At 48.5% G+C, this 24,263-nt stretch overlaps 1 protein-coding gene across 5 annotated transcripts in view; it reads right to left on the bottom strand.

The window, feature by feature from the left end:
* The window catches only part of B4GALNT3 (beta-1,4-N-acetyl-galactosaminyltransferase 3), a 70,716-nt gene that overhangs the window by 18,570 nt on the left and 27,883 nt on the right, over positions 1–24,263 (bottom strand). For 2 of the 5 annotated variants that reach the window (XM_071817435.1, XM_065853046.2), the window contains exons 2-5: positions 10,766–10,857; positions 10,023–10,100; positions 1,180–1,275; positions 578–668 (exon numbers count right to left, since the gene is read on the bottom strand). In XM_071817435.1, coding sequence (XP_071673536.1) covers positions 578–668; positions 1,180–1,275; positions 10,023–10,100; positions 10,766–10,857 — 357 coding nt within the window. Of the gene's footprint in view, positions 1–577; positions 669–1,179; positions 1,276–10,022; positions 10,101–10,765; positions 10,858–24,263 lie in introns of those variants that run through there. The other 3 variants (XM_071817439.1, XM_071817446.1, XM_065853056.2) reach the window with 3 other exon arrangements.

Genomic DNA, 24,263 nt, shown 5'->3' with positions numbered 1-24,263 from the left:
ATTTTTGTGTGAGAAGCTGCATTTGGATGGAGGAACGTGCACACGGAGCCACAAAGGGAGACAGAGGTGTTTGAGTCTCACTGTTCTATCTGGGGTTACAGGGATGGTGGCTGAGGGCCAGGGGACCAGGAGGCATGGGTGAGTGCCAGCAGGCTGCTCTGGGCAGAAGCATGCAGCTGAGTGATACAGATGTCAGCTGCTGTCAGATGGTACTCATGCACCCGGGGAGCAGCAGGAACACAAATGATGTCACGTACAGGCTTGTGTATGCCAGGGAGGGAAGAAAAGCTCAGGGATTGTTTGTGCCCACGTACATGCCATGAGGCTGTACATTCATTGTTTTTTATCTAGCATCTGTCTTCTTCTGTGCTCTTCCTTTCCACCCTACAGGGGAAGCAGATGTGTTCCACCCATGCCAAGGCCATGGCCGGTCACGCACAGATAGCTGGGCTGCCCATGTGAGGGACCTGGTGTTGGGCTTCATGGGGTGAGGGCACCAGTGGTTCAGCAGAAGGCGTGAGGGAGGGGCAGGTGAGAAGCGACAGAAGCAGCAGCACAGCAGCCTCAGAGCCCTCACCATTGGTGAAAGGATGCAGGTAGCCAAATATCCGGAGACCATAGTTGGTCCATTTTGGGGACACAGCCAGCTTCTTCAGTGTAGTTCGCATCTGAAGTGGAAGAAGAAAAAAATAATAAAAATAATTAGATGTGACAGGATGCAGGGAGGATGCAGAAACCCTGGGACAGGTGGACAGAGAGAAACATGAGGCTTGTTCTGGGAGGAGGATGGAGCACAGTGTGTGATGGAGTTAATGGGAAAGAGCAGCCCAGATGAGAGATGAACTGGAGCAAGTGCTACTGTGGGGAGGAGAGCCACATGGGTGAGACGGTGGGAACAGAGTGTGGCATTTACCAGCCACTTGGATGGAGAGCACCAAATACAGGGTTCCTTCAGCCTGTGTTTGAGGCCTCACAGAGCAGAGTGGGTAAAATGAGCCTCCCCCATGCAGCGGAAGAGCTGCCACCATTGAATCTTTGTGAAAGCTTCCTGCTCCCTCAGCAGGTGGACAGAGGAGGTGATGGAGAGGGACAAGGACAGGAGGTGAAGGGAGCAGGGGTGATCCAGCTGGGAAGCAGAACTGGGAAGTGTGGGACAGAGTGAGTCCCAGTTTTACTCACGTGAGGGAAGAGGGGGAAGTGGAGGTTTTTCCGGAGCTGATCAATGGAGCTGCCGCACCAGTCCTCAAACACATGCAGATTGGCCTGGCCCTGGAACTGGGAGGCAGAAGTGGGGCACAATGAATTGTTGCATCCCTCTCCTGTTCTCCCAGCCTCAGCCTGCCCCCCCAGTACTGGAGCGCTTGTGAGAGAAGAGGAAGATGTTGCTGCTGCAACAGGCTGGTTTACAGGAGATATGGGTCCAGGCCCCTGTTTCTCATCTGCTGAGGGTTTGGGGTAGGCACAGGTGACAGTCTGAATGGCAGCAGGGAACTGCAATAACTCCCAGGACATCTCAGTTAAGTGGCTGGGGTTCACTCCATTTTGCTCCATCAAGGAGGTGTTTAACCAGAGGGCTGTGCTCTGAGGCCATGGTGTGGGACACGCTCTAGGGTGGCAAAAGGCCCCTATCATCCAGGAAAGAGAATGCAGGGTCTTCTGTTCTCCAAGAAGGTGTTTTTGGCTCCTCACCATTTCAGGGCTATTTTCCTGACCCAAGGAAGAAGGGACAGGAGATGGCAGATCCCTTTCTCAAAGCATGTCTGTGAGGTAAATCTCAGAGAGGACAGGGAGACGGAGGCTCAGAAGGGTGGGAAGCAGCAGCACAGGGCAGTCAGTGGGCAGCATGGCCTCCGTGTGCCCCCAGAGATACAGAATCATAGAATCACAGAATGTCCTGAGTTGGAAGGGACCCACAGGGATCATTGAGCCCAACTCCTGTCCTTGCATATGACAGCCCCACAGTTCACACCATGTGTCTGAGGGCTTGTCCAGTCTCTTCTTGAACACTGTCAGGCTTGGGGCTGTGACACCTCCCTGGGGAGCCTGTTCCAGTGCTCCACCACCCTCTGGGTGAAGAACCTTTTCCTAATGTCCAATCTAAATCTCCCCTGGCACATCTTCCTGCCATTTCCTCGGGTTCTGTCACCAGAGAGAAGAGATCAGTGCCTGCCCCTCCTCCTCCCCTTGTGAGGAAGCTGTAGCCCCATGAGGTCTCCCCTCATTCTCCTCCAGGCTGAACAAACTCAGTGACTTTAGCCACTCCTCATATAGCTTCCTCTTCAAACCCTTCACCAACTTCACAGCCCTCCTCTGGACACTCTCCAGTAGCTTTATATCCTTTTTATCCTGTGGCGCCCAGACCTGTACCCAGTGCTCCAGGTGAGGCCACACCAGTGCAGAGTAGAGTGGGACAACCACCTTCCTCACCCGGCTGGCAATGCTGTGCTGGATGCACCCAGGACACAGGTGGCCCTCTTGGCTGTCAAGGCACACTGAAGGGAGCAGGGGTCTCCTCCCAGGTGTGCAGTGTGGGTCTGGGTGGCTGTCCCTGCTACACAGCCAGCCCTGCCAGGACATGCTGTCAGTGCCCAACGGGGCCCTCCACCACAGCTTTGCTGGGTGCTGTGGGATTTCAACACTATGTTCCCTGAGGGACAGACTTTCTTTCTGCCAGAGCCATTCAGAAAGGAGGAGCTGGCTATCCCCCACAAAGTCCAAGCTCTCTGCCTGCAACCGGTGGAGCTGGATGCTGAAATCCTCCTCGCAGGACCAGCATCTAACAGCAGAGAATAAATAAGCTGGAGACTGCAGAAGTTACCTTAGACAGGGAAATGCTAGACAAAGGAATAGGTTGCCTTGGGACTGGGAAGGCTTTGCTGCAGCTGTCCTGCCTATATAAGGACTGAGGAAATTGCCTGAGCAGCACCCCCATGTCTACAGATGGCAGCAAATTCTTAGTTTTCACCAGGGAGTCTCCAGCAGAGCTGAAACAGCACGGTGGAGGAGTGCTCAACCCCTCCATGCACTCCTGGCAGAGAAACCGCTTCCCAGGACAGCGGGTTGGGGTTTTGTTTTGTAATGAACCGTGGCTTGAAGGAAAGATGTGGAAAAGACTTGGCCTGGCACCAGCTTATGCAGCAATGCTCCTTGCGAGCTGTGGGCTTTAGTCATACACGTGAAAACCATCTCTGTGTGCCAGGCAAAACACATTCACAACCACTGCTGTTCTTGACTGGTCTCTTACCAGCCCGCTTTCATTGGTCTCCGCACTGCCAGGGCTTGACTGATGTCTGCAAGCCCATATTGTCCCCCACCACTATCTCCTCTCCTTTCCTTCTCTGCTGACACCCCTCAGTCTGGATTCTGCCCATCACCAAGAGGAAAATCAGTGAGAAAAAGTGGATGCAATTCCCCAGAGTAATGCTGCACAAAATCAGAGAGGAACTACACAGAGGACTTGGGGCGATGGATGCAGAAAAGAGAAACGTGCGACTCTGCAAGGATTTGTGAGACAAATCACTGCAAGCATGACAAACACTGCATTGGAACTTAATTTCTGGGCAATTCCATGCCCCTTGGCCAAATCCAGGTTCACACCCAAGGGTCTTACACTACTTTTCTCAGCCAAATCAACTAATGACAATTGCTGTTGCTTGTGGAACACGAAATGAGGTGAACAGGCTGGGCTCTCACAGTGAGTCACTGTCAGAAACTGAGTCTTAGGGCAGTTTGCTTCTGTCCAGAAGTGATGCTGGTTTTTCTTCTTAGAGAATTGTTTGCACACTGCAGACAGTAGGCTAAGATCTCTGTCAAATGTAGCACAACACTCCCACACTGTGGACAGGCTGGTGTTGCAGTCCCCTCCTGAGAAAGACCCAGGAGACGCTCCTGAGGCTCAGGACTGCAATAGAGCTGGGCAGGCTTTGGCACGGGGTAGCCCAAATGACAAAACAGCTCTTCGGAGGGACATCCCAAAAGAGTAGCTAGACTTGCTTAAATGTTTGCAGAGGAAACTCAGACCTGTCCCATTCTAATTAATTCTTTACTGCAGAGTTTGGCAGTATTAGAGAGAGGGTAGCCCGCTAAACAAATAAGGCAGACACCACCCCACTAGGTGTTCCATCAGTGCTGTAAGAGATGGTGCCTGAGATTTCTAGCCTGACACTTCTGTCTCCAAAGTCTTTACAAAGCCACCTGAAAGGAGCTTCTGGCAGGAGCTAATGAGATTGCTTCTCTTTCACACACTCACAGCTATTAGAAATAATTAATTGGTAAATAATAAGCATTTTTTGCATGTGGCTTCGAGTCTTTTCTAAAGCAACAGACTTTTTCCTCAGCTACAGCAGCTTAACTTACTCTCTCCTTCCTCTGAATGGGAAAAGAAGAACATTATTGACAGATAAGTGCTGGCTGCCCAAAGTGCTGGTCTGGGACTGAAAACTGAGCTAGGCTTTAATTTTAGGCCCCCATGAGCCATCAGAACAGCAGCTGTTTTGAAACACTATCATCTCTGTCACTCCAGCTCAACTCATGGCTGCCCACTGCAGGTAGCTGAGAAATTCCTCCATTTACTATTTGGGTCTCCTCTGGAAAATGTAGTCAAAATCTCCTCCTTGGGGTTTTTGGAGATTGCAGTAATAGATAAACAGCACCATCATTCCCAATTCACGCACACAGCTCCTGAGGAATGTCCATAGACTTTGTAAAACATGGCTACTGAGTTTGACTTCTCAGCTTGGAACTATCTGGCCCAGGTTGTCAAAGGGCTGGAAACATAGGAGTTGGTAAGCAACAAGGTAAATTCCTCTTCTCCCCTTAAAAACATCTGCTTTGAAAATTTTGGATAGACTGATTTGGCCAGAACCGGGAATAGAAGCCAAGAGCCTGGGCTTTCAATGGGAGCTGGTATTAAGCAGTCTTGTGCCTTCCCATTTAGAGGGCACCTCCAGCTCCTCAGCTTCCTCCTTGTGTCCCAGCCTCACCTCCAGTTGCTTATCTCTACCCTGCTGAAAGAGTAGCATTGCAAGAACCCAGCTCAGATCCAAAATGGGCACGTGTCACAAACCAAGGGCACTGTCAGCATGGCACGAGTACGCACAGGAGCACTAGGAACTGGTATGGGCAGGCTGATACCCTCCTGAGCACAAGGTCACTGCCCAAGGGAAGGGAGAACTGAGCCTCAACAACCCAAGTAGCAAGTGATAGGACAAAAGGAAATGGCCTCAAGTTGCACCAGGGGAGGCTTAGATTGGACATTAGGAAAAATTTCTTCACATAAAGGGTTGTCAAGCATTGGAACAGGCTGCCCAGGGAAGTGGTGGAGTCACCATCCCTGGAGGGCTTTAAAAGACATACAGATGAGGCTCCTAGGGACGTGGTTTAGTGCCAGAGTTAGGCACTAAATGGTTGGACTCAATGATCTCGAGGGTCTCTTCCAACCAAAATGATTCTATGATTCTAACTGCAGGGAGGCCAGGGCTGGGACAGGCCCCTGCTTTGGTGCTGACACAGCAACCTCCACGGTTTCAGGAGCGCTCCTGGGCTCGGAGCCCCGGCGCCGACCTTCTCCTCTGAGTGTGCTGAATTAACACCCACCCGCAGCCCTGGCTGCATATTAAGAGACTCTGGTATTTCCGCTCCATTCTAGTGAGGAATTTTAGATTACCAGCCCCTCCAATGAAAACAGACTGTAAAGGAGGATCAGGCATACAGAGAGCATGGACCTGTCTTCCTAACCCAAGCTCTATCATGCCAAAATTGCCCAGGGGGCTGGCACTACACACCCAGCAGCTCCTGATGAGCAAGGAGCCCTAGGGAAGAAAGGCAAAGCAGCAGCAGAGGCCGGGGCAAGCGGCAAAGCTGGGAGGATTGCAGCAGTGGAAACATGACCTACTGCGTAACCGGAGCAGGATGGAGAAATGAGGTCTTTCCTAATTTAATCCCAGGCGGTTTTGGCAGCACGGAGGCAAATCAGCTGCGTGCAGCCCAGGGAATGCACAGCGTCGGGGATGATAAACAGGGCACAGAGAGGGCCTGAGTCAGGGAAGAAAAGCGACATTGTGCTGCCAACTGGAAACTCCTGAGTTTATAAGACGCTTCTGTCTCCGCGGAGCGGCCGCAGCCCCTCCTCCTGCCTGGCCCAGCTCCCCTGACTGGGTGACATTCAGCAGCCAGCAGCTGGGCTTCGCTGCAGGCTCTGCTGCGCTGTGCACTGCGGGTATCCCATCAGGACAAGTCAGCAACAAAGACCCCCTGTCCCACTGAGCCCTGAGACCTGACGGCACGAGCAGGCATGGAGGCGACGTGGGCAGGGACAAAGCGAGCAGCAATAGCTTTGTCTTTTGGTCCTCTAAGGATGCTTCCTCTTAGGGCAGGTTTGGTAGCAGAAGGATGCCCTAGCACAATGCTCTGGTTTTGTGCAGCACCTATACAGGTGCTGCCTGCAAGCGACCGTGCTCCTGGATGACTCTCACACCTCCTTCCAGCGAGAAGTCCTCAGGCTGCACATAGATGAAGTGTGGGGGAGCATTTTAAATGCTGCCCCCCTCCAGCGCTGCCTTAACCTCTCTCCTCTCAGAGCTGAACAGAGGCTTTTGCAGAGGTAAATAAGAATGATCAGGCTAACCAAGCACATTTCTGAAAATCCTACCCCTATGCTTAGAGGAGTGCTAAACTGGTGACACTCATGGTCCCACAGCGCAGGTTCACCCTGACGACAGCCAGGCACCTTTCTGAATTAATGAAACAAAATGCACCACATCTCTTACATCTCTCCAGCCTGAGGAGGTAGTGGGTGATGCTGGGATCTAGAAGACTTAGCTCTAGTGTCTGAAAAGGACAGTGAGGTTAGGGATCATGTGCATGGGCACCTCGAGGAACTCAAGAGTGAGGCTGAACCCTGCTTTCCCACAAATTCAGGGAGTAACTTTATTAGGGATTTCCAACGTGCACACTTTTCCACCACACTATCTGAGGCTGAAGACTTAAGCTGCTGGTTTCATCTCCTGAAGCTGAAAGAGGAAAACTGAAACCTCTCCTTTTTTGGCCAGTCTGGCTGCCAGCTCACTCTGCAACCCTGTTAATAATTTATGTTTGTCAAGAATATACCTCTCCATTCAAACAAAGTGTAGCTCCCTGACCTGTAAGAGGTAACCTGCCACCCCTCGCCCCAGGAATCAGGCTGCAATTAAGTTCTTAGAGATGCTGTGGGAAGGGAACAATGGGATCATAGACCCTGGATAATTAATTTGGGCAAAGTTACAGAAAAACTTAATCCCCAGGCCAGGGGAAATTTCAGTCGGTGGTTAAGAGGACAGCAAGCAGCTCTATACAGAGCTGTGCCTATGGATCCTTATCCATCTCCTGCAGCTGGTACAGGTGAACTGCTGGCCTCTGCAGTCAGGGTGGCTCTGCTGACCCCCTGGGTACAGACAGTGATGCAGCAAGGGGCAGGAAATTTTGCCTTATAGAGACAAAGAGAAAACTGGTGAAGGAGGTGAGTGCTTTGCAGGAGCAGCGTTACAGAGCACAGCTGGCAGGGGAGAACTGCAGGGCACGTGAGTGGGCCAAGGCCACCCAAACCAGCTCCCCAGACTGGTACCTGTATGCTCTGAGAGTCACAGTCTTCTTGTGGTCCATCTGCACCGCACCACCTGGCAGAGGGCACGGCTGGGGACTCAGACACCCACAAATTCCCAAAAGCAGCAGGTCTGAGGCAAAAGCCCTGCTACCTGGTAGAGCTCTCCTCCCCAAGAGGGAGCAGTGCAAGACAAGGCAGGAGGCAGAAGACACCTTTCCAGGCATGAGGCCATCCTGCATAGGACACCTCAAGCTCTACCCCTTCTCCTTGGCCAGAACAACTTTCCCCTCACTTCCTTCTTGGCAGAACCACACAAAGGCACCAGGTTTGCAGGCTGGTGGGTGCCCTGACCAAAGTAACAGCATGCAAGGATGTGAAATGAACCCATCAGCAAAGCAGAGGGCTTTGTAGATCAGCCCTGTGCTAAACACAAACTGTGTGGCAGTAGCACTTGCCTAGATGAGGTCTGGAGCTTTCAATAGGGTAGTTGATGGCTCTTTAGTACCTTTTGTGCCCCAGTGTGCCTGTCTTCACTTACACAACTTTGTGGCACCCTGGTCCGTGCCAAAGTTCCAGTAAGTCACATCCCCTCACCCCAGGAATGGTGGCTTCTCACATTCACCTCCCCTCCTCCATCAATACACAGGGACCCTCCGTCAATAGATAGGGACCTCAGCCAAGAAGGTGACCAGGCCCAGAGAGGCTGAGAAGCTTTGGGACCATGCTCGTAATGATCACAGCTCAGATTCAACTAGGGTATAAATGGAGCCTGCTGGAGACCCTCATTGAGTTGTTCTTCCTTGGAGGAGCGGGCCTGCAGTTGAAGACTCTCTTCCTTAGACTGGCCATCTAAGGAACATTGAGACACTTTGCTGATCTGGTAAGTAATCTTCTGGGCACCCTTGAGAGTCCTCATTTTGTAAGAGGTGGGAAGATGCACATTTTGAATCACCACTCCAGAGTTTTGGGATCTGATCCCCTTGGGTTTGAATTTGCCATGTAGTAACCGAACTCCTAACCGGTATCTGAACCTGTGTTTTGTAATGTTGTCAGAGTGCTGAATAATTTTGGATAAACCCCATTTCTAGTTAGTTTTCTGCTAAACAGTTCTGGTTAGAATAAAGTCTGCTTGGAGCTTATTGTCTGTCTCAACTGACTTTTGAGGTACCTCCGTAACACATACCTTCGCTCAAGCCACAGCACATACCCCACGAGCTGCAATTCTAACCCAGTAAAGTCTCATTGCACGCCACAGTCAGGGGGTTTCAAGACCAACACGCTTTTGAGAAAACACCACGGAGGAGATCAGAGACATCAGGCAAAGCCTCAGAGAAACTGGGGGATGCCACACAGAGCCTGTACCACCTGGTGCCATGGGAGCGGGGAGCAGTAAATGCTCCATATCATCCCTGTGCTCGGTAACAGGCCTGGCCCTGACGTCCCACTGGGTCTTGGCCAGCAGCTGCCCATCTGGGAGGCAGCCCTGCCTGCATGCTGCCTGCAAGGCCCTGTGGCCAGAGGAGCCCCCAGGCTCCAGCGGGGACCAGCACTTTGAAAGCCCATGCCGCAGACCAGATCAATGATTTGAGTCTGGTTCTGGGCACTGGAGGGTGACTGGTGCTGCTTCCAGGAAAGCTTTTAGTTCATGCTGCAGGGACCTGAACTGCTCAGTGCGATGGCTGGAGGGAGGTTGGTGATCATCTCCTGCCCCAAGCACAGGGACGGCAGCCTGCTCCCTCCCCAGGGGAGTCCCAGAGGCCCTTCTAATTTGTGCAGGTCTCTAATCACCTCGAGGAATTTAGGGAGCTGATTCCATTAGTTAAATGCCCCCTGGCTGGTGTCCCTCTCATTATCAGCAGGCTGCACTGCTCCCTTATCTTGAAGAGGAATGCTGAGATAAGGGAACAGGGGAGGAAAGAATAAACGAGGCATGAAGGAAACAAAGGGAATGTTTACCCCAGTCTTCAAGTGTCACCAGAGAAGGTATCTGTTCATCAGAAATGTCACTGAAGTGGAGAAATCTCTATGTATAACACACAGGGGTTGGATAGCAAGCAAAAGCCAGAGCAAGAGCAGAGTGTGACAATTCTGTGCACCACGGTCATGTATTCACTTGTTGAATGCTTGGCCTTACTCACTCCCCACCCTGAATAAACTTCACCTTTCAGGAAGGGAGGAGGCTGCCTGCTCTCAGGGAATAGCAGGTGGGTGCTTTGTGCCTTGATGGCTGGTGAGGACGCCAAATTATCAGGTATCTGGACACTCCTGTCTTTCCAGATGATTACTCAGGTCTGTAAGTGCCATTAAGCCAGGAGGGGGTGATAGGGAAGGGACTTCTAGTGAAGCAAATTAATTTCCAGGCAGAGGGCCCTGCCTTTCATTCCTGCGGCACAGGTCTCTAGCTACAGCTCCCTCACACAAAATGATGGAGAAGGGCACCCACCTCTGGCATCCATGGAACAGGGTTGTCCACAGCTGCATAATTCAATTTATTCCTCCCACCTCTTCGCAGCTCTTGGTTCTGAAATACAAGTAGAGGAAAGTCAAAGCCACCTGATAAATGATCCAGTACTGACACCTACACAAGAGGGCTCAAACCTGGTCACAAGAATATGTGAGGAAAAAAGAAAGTTCCCAAGATGCCTCTTCAAAGGACAGGTCAGCTATCAAGGCCATAGTGGGGTGAAAGTGCTCCCTGGCTTTTTTGACAGCAAATTTCCATGGTGAGCTACTGAGGGTAAGGATATAACTATTTTATAACTATTTGCTGGCACAGTTAAAACTTAGGTAGTTTTCCTTCTTTCTTTTTCCCCATCCTTGTTTCACAAAAGGTCCAAGTAATAGTTCTTCCAGCACTTCCTTCTGGCAAAGAGTACTAAGATGTGCTTCACTAGGGAGCTACAAACTCTCTCCTGACCTTTCATTTCTGCTTTCATCTTGCTTAGTGTTACCTTGCTGTGCCACATACCCAGCCAGCTCCAGCCCACCGCTGTGGCTTAGTACACCTAAAATAACTCAACTGACTACAGTGGAGTCATTGTACATCAACACTGCTGTGAGTCAGCTCGGATGTTGCCCTGTGGCATGCTCTCTTTCCTGTGTGAAGAGAGAGCTGTCTCTTGGGGATAGCATCAGAAAGGAAGATCTGCTTTTCTCAACTTTCAGAAGACATCCAAGCCTGCTCACCTGGTGTCCCACCTTCTGCAGGTGGCTTGGGTCCCCACCTGGGACATTAATGTCTGCCAGAGCCTTTGCCAGCTCCCTCCAGCTTTCGTACCCTGTGCAGAGGAAACAGAAAGAGATGGTCAGAGTACAGGCTAAAAAAAGAAGCCACAGCAGTTACCAGAATAAACTGGTACTTTACAAGGCTGAGAGACCTTTAACACTCTGGAATGGTCCAGCAGAGACCAGGAGTTGTTTACATTACTCAGAGCCGGCAGACTGACAGAGAGAAATTGCCTTTGTCTTCCTTAAAAGCTCTTCCCTCCTTCTTATTAACTCGTTATATAAAAGATTCACCATAGTTCTAAAATACATGCCACAGATCTCATTAATCACCACAGGACTGGGAACCTCTTTGTAGATCCCTCAGATCTACATCGGTCAAACTAAACATCAGTTTCTTTTAACTAGCAATCTCAATGAAAACCAAGTGAGACAATAACCAGATTACTAATTAGTTTAGCCATCAAAAGAATGTTATTCTGAATATGCACCTATTTGCATAATAAAAGCTTTCCATCTTCTTTTCTTGAAGGAAATGCCAGCAAACATTGCACCTGATGGAACATTCAGCTGTAATGCTTAAAGTATTAGAAGTGATGTGGTTAAGGATGTCCCTATTTAAGTGAAGTCAGCTTCTAGGTTCAAACTAACTTCATTTGACACCCCTCTTCTCCCAGTCTGCTCGGTACAGGAGCCAGGATCAATTCTGGTTTCCTTCTACAACTTGGTTGGCCTTCTGGGTTTAGGAGGTACAAAGACGAGCAGATACAGCATAACCCTGTAGCTCTCCATAATGGCAGTCCGTATCACTAACGAGACAAGCGATGGTCAGCAGAGCTCACGCCTCCCACCAGTGTTACAATGGCTCACACCATGTGGTTTTCAGATCTGCTAAACATTTTGGCGCAGAGACAGCAACTCACCAACGGGCCAGCAGCTCAGCACGGTGCCCACCCTGCATGATAGCTTAATTGTGAAAAGCGTGAGTGCCAAAACCTCCATGAGCGCTTGCTTCCCCCAGGCTGGTGGCGGACCAGCTCAATATCCATGTACCAGGGAGAAGAGCCAGGCTCTCTGCCCATTATCTTTAAAAATGGAAATAATTCCCAAAGCTCTAGGAGTTCCAGAAAAGTTGGCTGCCTTGGTATCTAACGGGAACCATCCTGCCAGCTTCAAGTCTGAGCCTTGAGATGAACGGTCTGAGACCTCTGTGCTGCTCCTGCAGCCAGAAGTGTCAGGGACATGCTCCAAAGGGGCAGTGCAGCCCACTGCTGGGGAAACCGCTACTCTTTTTTGTGGCCACCATACCCATCTTTGCCCTGCCCACCCAACTTCACCCTGCCCACCCAACCCAGCAGCACAGGAAACCCCACTGTGACTCAAGTAGGAGTATGCTCCATCAGTTTGCTTCAGAGGGGGTGTCTACAAGCCACATGACTTATATCAGCTCCAAACCACCTCTGAGCTATGTAGAAGCCAAGACAAACCCAAAACAACCCCAAGAACTAGAATTCACAAATGACCCTTTGACAGATCTCTCTCCCTGACCGTTGTAAGCTCTCAGCCTGTTATTGCACCTACAAACAGGGTTGCAAACTCTGTCTCTGCTTGCTCCTGAACCAGGATGCTGTAGGATCTGGCAGAGGTGAGCAGAAAGTGAAGATGTTGAAGTTGCCTCCTATGATGTGGTGGAAAAAAGGAGACAATTAATGAAAAGAAAGTGCAAGAAATGTGGAAAATGTGAAAGTAAGTAGTCAGAGATGCAACTGAGAGACAAGACTTGGAGGCAACTAGGGTGTCCTGCTTCCCTGACATGAGTGTTAGCTTCGACATGTGGGCTTCACTGAGGCGCTGTGAAATCCTGAACAGCCACAAATTTCTGATCTAGGTCTTCCCACCCCCAGGATTCTGATCTGAAGCTAGGGCTTTAAGTCTATGACTAAAAATATCAGCATCGATATTTTTCTTCTGCAGAAGATTTTTCAGTCAGACACTCTGGTTAAGTAATTACTGATTAATGCAGCTAAGCACATCTTGTGCTTCAGGGACTGACTGCAATGGGAAAGAAGGAGAAATTCCTGTGTCTTCACATAAAATAATGTATAACCGGTGAGCTTCCACCTCATTCAGAACAACAAGGCAGGAACCACTGTTTCTGAGAGCCCTGCAGCTGGACACATGGCCCCACTTGCAATGGGGCTGAAACAGACTTTGTAGTTTGCATTAAATTCAGCACTCACTGCTTCGAGGGCTCATTGTACCAGTGGGAGAGAGGACCACGTGTTTTTTTCAGAGGAGAGACTCAGAAGAGTGGGACTGGCTAAATTAGAAAGGAATCAAGCAAAGCAGGAATAAAATAGAAAAATGGCAACAAAAGTCAGCTCAGTCCTGGAGGTTCACTGAGAGAGGACATCAAGAGAAGCAGGTTTTTTTCTTCTGTGCAGAAAGGAGGAGATTATTTAGTTTAATTGTTAAACTGAGGACTTCACAGCTCTCTGGAATACACTCAGGACGAAGTGTCAGGAGCCCTCCTCTCCTGGGAAGAGGATGCTGGCCATCAGAGCCAGCCATGCCATTCGCTCCACCACGGTGACTCCTGGTCTCATCTGCACTTTGGCTCCTGCTCATGGCTGGCATGGAACCTGCCCCATGGCAAACACAGGAGCTCGGCTGCACACAAGTGCCAACGGCTGACATTCTCCTTGACCCTTGGAAAAAAGAAAAGGAGGCAATTTTCATTGTTGTACAAATATTTACCTAACACTTACATCAGCCAAACATAGAAGAGACAAAACATCTAGGAATTCATCTGGAGGTAGTGATTTCCTTGCTGGGTAATTTGTACTTTGGCAGGCTAATTCCCTGGCATGGTAGGAAATGATTTTCAGAAAATAAGGGGATAAATACCCCCCTCAGAGAAAGTTCTTGATGCTCCAATTCCTTCTCAAAAGACTGGCTTCCACCTGAGGATCTCCATAAGGGGATCCTTGTAGAAGGACCTGACTTTGTCCATGCTTTCTTCACTAGGAGGAGGGAGTGAGCTATAGAAAAGAGACATAGTTCCTCCAGCTTCCTGCAGTAAAGACCTGTTGAGGCCAACTGTTGATCAAGGTTTTCTCTCCAGCACAGGCCACAGGAATCCAGGACATCGCCTTGCAGGTATCCCCTCCTGGATGACAGCTGGAGAGCAGAGCCCTGTGGCTACGTCCACTGCTCTGTCTCAAGAGCACCAGAGTGAGGTGGTCTACCATGGGTTCAGCCCGTCCTTGAGCACTGCTTAGCAGCCCACCTGGCAGGAACACTATCTTGATGGCTACTTAAAGTCAACAAGAATACGTCTGGAAAAAAGTAGTAGGGTAGGAACTAAAGTACCTCAGCAAACACTTCAGTATTACTAAGAGGGAATGCCAGAACTGTTAGCTTTGATGATTTTGCTCTAGCCCCTCTACAAAACCGGTTCTGGTTAGGATGGGAAAAGGCAAAAAGTTGTAAAGGCAGAAATCAAAAGCTTGGGAAGAACCTGTCCCAGAGCCAGGTAAATAGCTGAAGATATTGGGCCAGGTTTTGTTGCCATTAGCCTGTTAGATGGACACACCAGCCAGCTCCCGGCTTTTCTCTCTTCTGAGCACCACTTCCCACTGCTTCCTGAAGCACACTGGTTGTTTTCCAAGGCTACGTTTTCACCTCAAACACCTCCAACCCTGATGCAGGCGCAGCTTGCCAGAAGCAACCATCAGCCTTGCTGCCGCATACTCCACCACCTTGACATCAGGACCAGTCTCCCCACAGCCACAAGGGATGGTTCAGGGCAGTGATTTGTCCAAAACCCAGCCCAGAGGAAAGAAAGGCACAGGGCTTTCTGCTGAGCTAGCTTGCCCGACCAAGCTGGCTGGTGGTCACACTAGGACCACAGCAGACTCCATGGAGGGTGATGCTGCTGTAGCCAGGACAGAGCAGCATCCATGCTTCCAGTGACCTGCAGTTACACCACATGTAGTGTCACATCAGATCTGCCCCTTCACCATCCCTGCCTGCAATGGCACACCTGGCACCAGAGGATGGCGGACAGGGAGATTTGTATGATTTTGTGCCAAGAGGGACTTGATGAGAAAGGAGATGTTCTTAAAGGCACTGTGGATGGGCAGAAGGGCAGACGGATTCACAGCAACAACAGGGGTTTTGCCCAGAGTGCACCCAAACTGCATTTTTTATCCTCACTCCAACCTTCAGGACATTTTCCCTATGTGTATAACCAGATACTTGGTTGACCTCCTTTCTACAAGAAGAGATCCACCTTTTTTTCTGCTTTTGTACCGCAGTGGTCCAAGGTTCAAGCCTTACAGGGATCAGCAACTGCCCAGAAATGTGAAGGTGATTCTTCTCTGGAGACAAGGGTTCCTTTTTCTCCCTGTTCCCATCAGACAGGCTGGCAGCTGCCTGTTGATGACCCAAATGCCAACTGGGGCTGAGCCTCAGCTGCCCCTCTGGATTTGGGATGGGAAGCCCTCAGGGAGTTGAGCTTGCTTCTATAAAAAGAGGCAGGTGGACACAAAGAAAAGAGGTTGAAGAGGAAGCTGAGACAGATGCTGTATCCTATAGTAGGAATTGCCACAAGAGGCAGCCGGTCTGGAGCCAGTTGCCTGCAGAGCCAGTGGACCAACAATTCAGGGACAGGAAAGATGTAATAAGAGGAAATAAGATGAAGATATTTCTTGCCTTGGGTCCAGTCAGGGCACTATCTGCCTTGCCTCAGCTATGCTTTTTACTGCTCTCAGGTTAAAAGTCAGGGAAGGGAACTGCAGGAACAGCACATGGAGATGGGGAGATCTCATCCAGCAGTCATAACTCTGCCAGAGCAATGCACTTGAAGCCTGGCTCAAGAGAAAAAACCCAATAATAATAAAAATGTAAAAAGCAGAAAGGTGCAGACAGAGATAACAGCAATACCCAGGGAGCTATCAAGGCTTTGGGGCAGGAGTGTGACCAGAGCTGCTCTGTTTGCAGATTAGAGCCATCAAGCTACTGTCATGCCCCTGGCCCCAGCCAGCACTCCATGCTTCAATTAGCCTGTGAAGGTACCTGGCAATTGTGCAAAGGGGAAATCCCAGACCCACTCAGGTGATGAGCTTCCTCTCTGAAGGAGGAGATTTGATTACTCTGCTGTTGTTACTGGTGCTTACATAGCTGCAAATGCTATTAACGCCCACATGCTGCCCAACCCTTTTGTAACCCTGCTAAACGATTTCACTCGGCAGCCTCAGGAAACAGCAGGTCCACAGGCTGGTTTGCATGAAAAGCATTTTCCTTCTGATGCAAGACCATCCCCCTCCTCTTTTGTTGCAGGGACATGGCAAGAAAAACTGGCAGGTATGAAGCAGGGTTTTGTTCTTCACTACCCACAGACCCTCAGTATGATTATGATGTTTTTTAACCCTCTCTTGGATGGTTCTATTTTTCCTCTTATCCTGGTTGAATTTTTTCTACTTGCTGTTCTCCCACAGGACTTCAATGTAATTTGAAATCTCTCACAGTATAATTCCTGGCTGAACAGGTATGCAGGTGTGGTACCCAATACCCACAAGTATTACCATTAGGTACCTTGCAAACATACTAGTCCAAACGATGCTGCGGAAGGTTGCTTGAAACTCAACATGACCATGTGAGCTCAACTCAGGGAGCTATTTGTAGTCTCTCACAAACATGCATCAAGCCTCCTGTCCTGAGCATGAACTTCAACTCTACCTCCTGCCCCAGTTATCATTTAGATTATACCCCACTCACACGGCAGTGCACTGGGAGTGCCTTCACCCTGCCACATGAGCTGGACAAACTCAAGAAATGGGCCCATGCAAATCTCATGACGTCCAACATGGCCAAGTGCAAGGTCCTGCACGTGGGTTGGGGCAACCCCTGGTGTCGATACAAGCTGGGGGATGAAGGGATTGAGAGTAGTCCTGCAGAGAAGGACTTGGGGGTACGGGTGGATCAAAGACTGGACATGAGCTGGCTACATCCACTTGCAGTCCAGAAAGCAAATCATAGCTTGGGCTGCATTAAAGGAGCATGGCCAGCAGGCTGAGGGAGGTGATGGTGCTCCTCTGCTCTGGTGAGACCCCATCTGGAGTTCTGCATCCAGCCCTGGAGCCCTCAGTACAGGAAAGAAGTGGACCTGTTGGAGAGGGGTCAGAGGAGGCCACCAAGATGATCAGAGGGCTGGAACAGCTCTGCTATGAGGACAGGTTGAGAGAGTTGTTCAGCCTGGAGAACAGAAGGCTCCAAGGAGACCTTACTGTGGCCTATCTACTTAAAAGGGGCCTATAAGAAAGATGGGGACAGACTTTTCAGCGGTGCCTGTTACAATAGGACAAGGGGTAATGGTTTTAAACTAAAGAAGGGAGATTCAGGCTAGACATGAGGAAGAAATTTTTTACAATGAGGTTGGTGAAACCTTGGCACAGGTTTCCCAGAGAGGTGGTAGATGTCCCATCCCTGGAGACATTCAAGGCTGGGTTGGACGGGTCTCTGAGCAACCTGACCTAACTGAAGTTGTCCCTGCTCATGGCAGGGGCTTGGACTAGATGACATTGGAAGATCCCTTCCAACTCAAACTATTCTATGATGCTGGGTGTCACGGGCAATGAGCTTGTGAACCAGCAACCAAATACTTCTGGCCAGTGAGAGCATGGGGACAAGCTGCCATGCTGTGCTGTGCACCCTGGGCAGCTTGGTTTCGTGGCTGCAGCCTGATTGTGGCCATCTCCTTGTCACTTGGCCAAGGCAGTGCTGCATCACGCTCTGAGGAAGAGGGTATTTAGAGAGTTTGACATGCCTTTCGCACACCCTGACCAGGGCAAACCCCTACTGATAGTGCCCCACCGCAGGGGAAGCAACACCCACCTCTTGGTCCACCACGCACACCTGTACACAGCCATACAACACCAAGTGTACAAAGCATAAAGATGAGGTGTAAACTGATCTCCTAAAAACAGAGATGAGAGGGAAGGATAAAGTGAAAAGGAACAAACAGCCAATGGTTTCTGGCCATAGGGGTAAGTGAGGGTTAGGTCAAATCATGAATCACAGACAGGCGTTCAGAGAAACTACCAAAAAATCATTCAAGGGTAGAGTCAGGCCAAGAGAATCTCTCCGGTTACTTATTTCAGTCATTAAAAGGCATAGGCAGAAAAGACTGAATGCCCTGCCCTCAGATCAAGATCAGAGCAATACTCCCGGAGTTAAAAGAATTCAAGAAGTTATGAAACTTGGTGTTACAGAGGGAGCCCTGCAAACATTTCCATTTCTGGTTAGGGTAGGACTCTACAAATAAGATTTCTGACCTCCTCCAGGGATAAATCACAAGTTAGAGACTGTGTGTGCAAACATAAATTCCTCTATTCTTCCTCCAGTTACAACTCTGATTCACTGTTTTGTGAAAACTGCATGGCTTTGCTGACTGTGAGTTTGCAAACTCTGACAATAAGCTGCAGAACATTAAAACTACATGAAGTATGACGGAGGAAAAGGCAGAGCACTGCATTTGGGAATGAGAGGAAAACGAGCAGAAATAACTACCCTGAGCACTCATGCAGTACAACTTCTAGACTTCAGCCACCAAATAATAACTTGCTGCTGTTGCCCTCTAGGTATAGGAAATGTATTTCATACAGGAAAGGAGGAACTGATAAGCAATGGCTGTGGCACTAACCTGTTTTGTGGAAGATAAAATTAAAATCTCGCTGCTGCCGCTAAAATTTTCCATTGCCTTAGCTGAATCATGAAATCCGTCTATGCCACAAGATTATCTGGCAAATACTGCCTGTGTCCTGAAAGCTCACCGAGGACATGCGCTGCTGGATTTGAGTAAGAAAGCCCATGATGTTGCTGTCGGTTGCACTATCTGCCAAAATTACAGGGCTGAGCTCATAAAATTAGTTCCAGAAATGTCTGTTTCAACCTAGAGTAAAACAATTGCAAACTCTTGCCTATCTGCACTTGACCAGCTGAAGGCAGAGGAGGTTCAGGAGCCAATGCCAGTGTGGAAGGGCAACTACGACCTGCAGCCAGCTGAGGTGCCCAGCCACAGAGGCCCAGCTTTGGCTGCCTAATCCACAGGCCACAAGCAATGGAGACATGTCCTCTCCCCTCCAACCATCTAATGTAACCCCTCCTCACCTTCCTCTCTTCTGCCTCTGCAAAGTTGCACTAAGATGTCCTGAGGGATTAGACTGGGGAAGGGGAAAGAGCAGGATGCTTTGTTTTCCAGGCCAAAGTTGACTCAAATGAAGCCTGAGAAGAAGAGCACCTACTGCAGCTTCTAGGAATGTAAGATGAAGACCATGATTTTGACACTACTAATTTCCACAGCAACACAGGGGAAATGCTTTCTATTCTGTTATTCTTCCGCAGTAATCCACAGGTCATCTTAACCGCACAAAACACATGTAGAAGCTTTTAAACAATAAAATATGCTTTTAACATTACAGCCATAATAGCTGTGCCATTAAAATCATTAACGGCTGGCAAGTTCAACTCTTTAATTTACGGAACGCGTGACAGTTGTCCTGCAATTGCTGTGTGCTTGTCCCCAAGACGTTGTGCTGACTCGATCTGCCTCCTTGTAAGTTACTGCCATCAAAGGCAAACAGTCTCTCACTTTTTACATCCTTCACGCACAGCAACAGATTTCTCAAAACAGCCACAGCCAGTGTTACAAAGAGCTGCTTCCAGTCATACCAAGATTAAGGGTATCTGAGTAGCTCACTTCACAGTATTGCATTTCCCGAGACAGGCTTTTGCCAGTCATTGTCTTTAAAACATGGGATTTGCCTCAAATCACTTACTGATGAGAGATCAAGATGTTTGGCTTGCTTGAACTACAATACCTGCAGTGCTTGGAAAAACTGGCAGATTGACAGAAGAGTACGGAATCAGATGTTTTGATACAAGTCTAAGTTTTTATTCCTGCTTTTAAGATCAAAATAACTAGCTACTTTGTGGACCCCAGTGTCATACTTGTCTTCCTCCCACCTTTTTTTAATTTTTCGGTAAATGGTAACATCTGACATAATTTTTGAACAAAAATACCTTTAATCCTGGAACATCTACATGGGTTTCCACCAACTCACTCCCAGTGACCACATCCTCAACTGCTGACTCATACTTTGCAGCTCTGCATACCGTCTGCTCCCCCCCCTCTTTTTTTTTAAATAAATGTAATAATAATTTTAAAAATTCCTCTCTGGCCCTCAAGGTGACTAGCATGAAAAGCAGATGTTCCACCTGGCTATGATCACTGAAAGTGGTATTCCTGGCACTGTCCCCTTTGTCTGGAAGCACCAGTGATGCCGTGCCTTTAGGCACACGACAGTCAATAAAAGCCTGTTCTACTGTGGTAACAAGTTAATTAAAGCTAATGTTTGCCTCCATATATCACCAGCTCAGTGCAGCAAATCGTGTGCACTGTACTTGGAGACAGACCTGGGAGGCTTCTTGCCCACTTTTAATCATATGTACAGCATCGTCATTAACAGCAGTAAGGACTTCAGGCAAAAAGAAGCATGTTTCTAAATCCTTTCAACCATGAACCGATCTGTTGCTTTGATGTCCAAGGTACCTGAATAAATGCAGTGAATAAAAAGCAACACATGTATGTAGCTTTCTTGCCCTGAGCACAGGGAGGTACCTGCACAATGAAAGAAAGAAAATGGAAATTCCACACTCCGCAGTCTTTGCCATCTGTTTTTCTTTTTGTAACAAGACTGCACCCAAGAAAGTTCAACAAGGTCATCCATGCAGCATTCAGAAAGCTTTGGTAAGTGCATTTTTCTCAACCGATCCAAACAGTGCAGCACACAGACTGCTCAGAAAGCTTTCCAAGAGGTATTTTTAATTTTTTTTTTTTTTTTTAAACAGGAGCTGTCTAGGATGTGAAGCTGAACATCAACTATGCACTAGACCCTCAAGTCAGCATTTGTATTGCTTTACCAAACATAGCTAATGCATTATTTCTTTTATCTTGGATAGGCATTTTCCTAAAGACTCAACAGCTTGACACTTCCGCGTAGATGCAGCATTCCCAAAATATCTCTCTGCAGCCTGACTTTCAGTCAAGTTCAGCGGAACTTTGGGCTATAGAATCTTATCTTATTTATCTTATCTTATTCATTTTTGTACTCAGTATTTCTATTTGTCATTTTGCTCAAAGCTGCTGTAGGTATTTTCTTCCCCTGAATTCACCTCGAAGGCAGTGATACGCTTCTGCTGAAATGTATTGTTTCCATGGTCTCTGTGAGCATTGTGACAAAATTATTACCCTGTGCTATCAGTTTTGGTGGTGACTGGAGGCAGTCTTGTCTCTAGACTGAAGGAAGAATTAAGATAAAGAACAGGTTGGACAAACATCCACCAGAAATAGTGCAGGTAGGGTTGACCTGACCTCTAGGCAAGAAAGCAAGTTAAACTGACACTCTTGAAGGTCATTCCAGAAATACCTTATGATTTGTTTAAATTATTTTTGTTTGCCTGTGTTCTTCAGGGTAGCAGAACAGCTGGTCATCCCAGGGCTCTGCATGGCATGCCCTGCTTTGACACTGTATAAAGCCCTGAAGACACAGACACCCCTAGGTGTGAGACAACACAAGAGTTATCTGACAGCTATGCTGAGGAGGAAACAAAAGCAGGCATACTGATGAATATCAAAACCAGGAAAATATAACAAGTCTTCTAAATAACAAAGAGGAACTGACAGTGCAGTGGTTGAGGCATTGCTTTGGTATTGCTTTCTAGGTACGCCATGTTAGAAGCTTTGGTATTGCTTTCTAGGTACACCATGTTAGAAACAATCTGATGATTGAATTTTGAGTCAGATGAAGTCCTTCTATTAATGGGTTTTGGATGAGGCTCTAAAACTACACCAAGAATTTCAGGAACTTGGACACAATCCCTGTGTACAAGTTTACTTCCATGATTCTGATTCAAAATTCAAAACTACAGCTTCTGGTTTATACATGATGAAATGTTGATTAAAATGGCAGCAAAAAGCAACCAGAATTTCAGGATATTCTTCAAGAATGTTTGAAATTTCTCATCAGATGCTGACAACACCAAATCTAAGCCCAAAGCTTCATTTGGCCTCTGACCCCAAATGCCAGCCTTCATCTCTCTTTGCGGAGGAGCTGTGCATGTGCCTTGCAACCCAACACCACCATCTCTGTTTAGCAAATCTGCGATTTGTAACACAGATTTCCCCTGAATCACCATCAAATATGGACTGCTAGTCCATAGTGGTTTTATACGTCATGGAAAATCCTATGTACCTATGTTTACAGGTATCAACCCTCAGAGTACTAACGGGGCAAGGGCATGCTCGAGCTTCTCCACAACACAGGCTCAAAATTAATGTGGACAAAACAAGCCACCAGCCCTCCCTTTGGGCATCCTGCCTCCAAGCAAATGTACACCGTGCAATGTGAACGGCTGCAAAGCACAGACACTTGCTTCTGGGTCGGCTTTGTTTACACAACACGGGTTGCTATGGGGAAGAATCACAGTTGTGTAAATTCTCTTTATAGAGCTCTTACCCAATGACATAATGCCAGAACATCAGCTCCTGAAATATTGTTTCTTCTCTTTCTTGACTAAATCCCACGTCAGTGTCCTGCTTCGGGTCTCAAACTGCCTGTGCAATACACTTGGCAAAAATCACTAAGGATGTGGGAGCCGGGAGGCGCTCACAGAACCCCCTCGTTGTCCCGGACAGAACAAACCTGGAGCTGCTCACAAGCCGAGAGGTAGCTGAACTTTTCAGAGCCCAGACTGCAGGGGCCAGCCAAATGCTGCTGAGGGGCCCCCGTCTTCTGCAAGCAATCCTTGCCACCCGCAGGCATTCCTGAGGGCTTCCAGGAGGTGATCCTTCACCCAGAAGGAGACGGATGGGTTAGTCGCCTTGGAGCTGGGCCAGCCTGCCTTACAGGGCTATCTTGTTTCAGTGGAATATTTACCCATGCTACAGCTTTCTTACCAGAGCATTAAAACCACCCTGCCAACTGCTTACCCTGGGGCTTGCAAGGACTGATGGCAAAATTATTGTTTTCTTTCCAATGCATTGGAAATTTCCATAAGTCAAGAAGAGGGGTTCCTACTGCCCGACACTCACACAGAGAGCACCTAATGAACACAGGGACAAATGAAACCATAACGACTGTCCAATCTGCCTCTTCTGTAATTCAGTACAGGAAACTCACACAGTAATTCCTTCACCAGCTCCAGAATAAATATCCAAAGAAAATGCCATCTGACGTTGGTTATTTACACGCTGATCAGAGATTTCACCCAAACTCTGTTCTCGGCCTCTTTGCCAAGTTATACTGACCTTTTCCACAGGCTCCTGGTACGATTCCTACTGAGCTTCACTGATTGTTCAATTTCTTTCCCTTTCCATGACCGCATGACTGTACCGCCTTCTACAACTTAACCACATATGTCAAAATACCCATTTCTAGCATATTCTGCCAAAACTGAAGGCGAGTGAAAGCAGCTGGCCTCTCTACTGCATTTTGCCAAAGGATTAGTTGTTCATCATCTGTCCTTTGTGTGCCTCTGACCCCAATACCTCACAAAGCTCCAGGTTTTACATAGCTAGGAGAGCATCAGACCTCAGCTCTGGTGCCTCGAAACACTACAATACAGTTTATATGCTACACACTGTTTTATGGGAAAAGTTCCTAACATGTTGTCTCCTGGGATGGAGATGAAGACTATGTGTGCCTGTGACTTCCCAGGCTCCACATATAGCCTAGGGCAGTCCGTTCTTAGTTACTCTCTTAAGCTACTGTTTCTGCATGCTAATACAAAGCCACAGAATTGCTGAGGTTGGAAAGCAACTCTGAAAATCACCTAGTCCTAACCCCTGCTCAGAGTAGGGTCACCATCAGCTACAGCAGGTTGCACAGGGCCACGTCCAGTCAGGTGCTGAATACTTCCAAGGACAGAGACTCCACGACTTCTTTTGGCAGCCTATTCCAATGTCTGACCACTTTTAACAGTAAAAAAGTTTTAAACAGAATTTCCTATGGCTTGGTTTGTGCCCATTGCCTCCTGTCCTTTCCCTAGATGTCACTGAGAAGAGTCTGTCTCCTTATGCCCTACTCCCTCCCTCAGGTATTCATACATACGGCTAAGATGTCCCTGAGCCTTCTCTCCAGGCTGCACAGCCCCAGCTCTCTCAGCCTCTCCCTGTACGTCAGATGCTCCAGTCCTGTAATCATCTCCATGGCCCTTGGCAGGACTCAATCCAGCCTATCTGTGTCTCTCATGTGAGGAGCCCAGAACCGGATAGGGCGCTACAGATGTCTCACATGGGCTGAGCAGAGTGGAAGGACCATCTCTCTCAACGTGACCTAATACAGCCCAAGAGGCCTTTGCTGCAAGGGCACATTGCTGGCTCATGTTCAACTTGTCC

This window comes from Patagioenas fasciata, chromosome 1 (assembly GCF_037038585.1).
Source record: "Patagioenas fasciata isolate bPatFas1 chromosome 1, bPatFas1.hap1, whole genome shotgun sequence".
Lineage (NCBI taxonomy): Eukaryota > Metazoa > Chordata > Aves > Columbiformes > Columbidae > Patagioenas > Patagioenas fasciata.
Note: the sequence above shows the minus strand (reverse complement) of the source record. Positions and strands in the feature narration are given on the sequence as shown.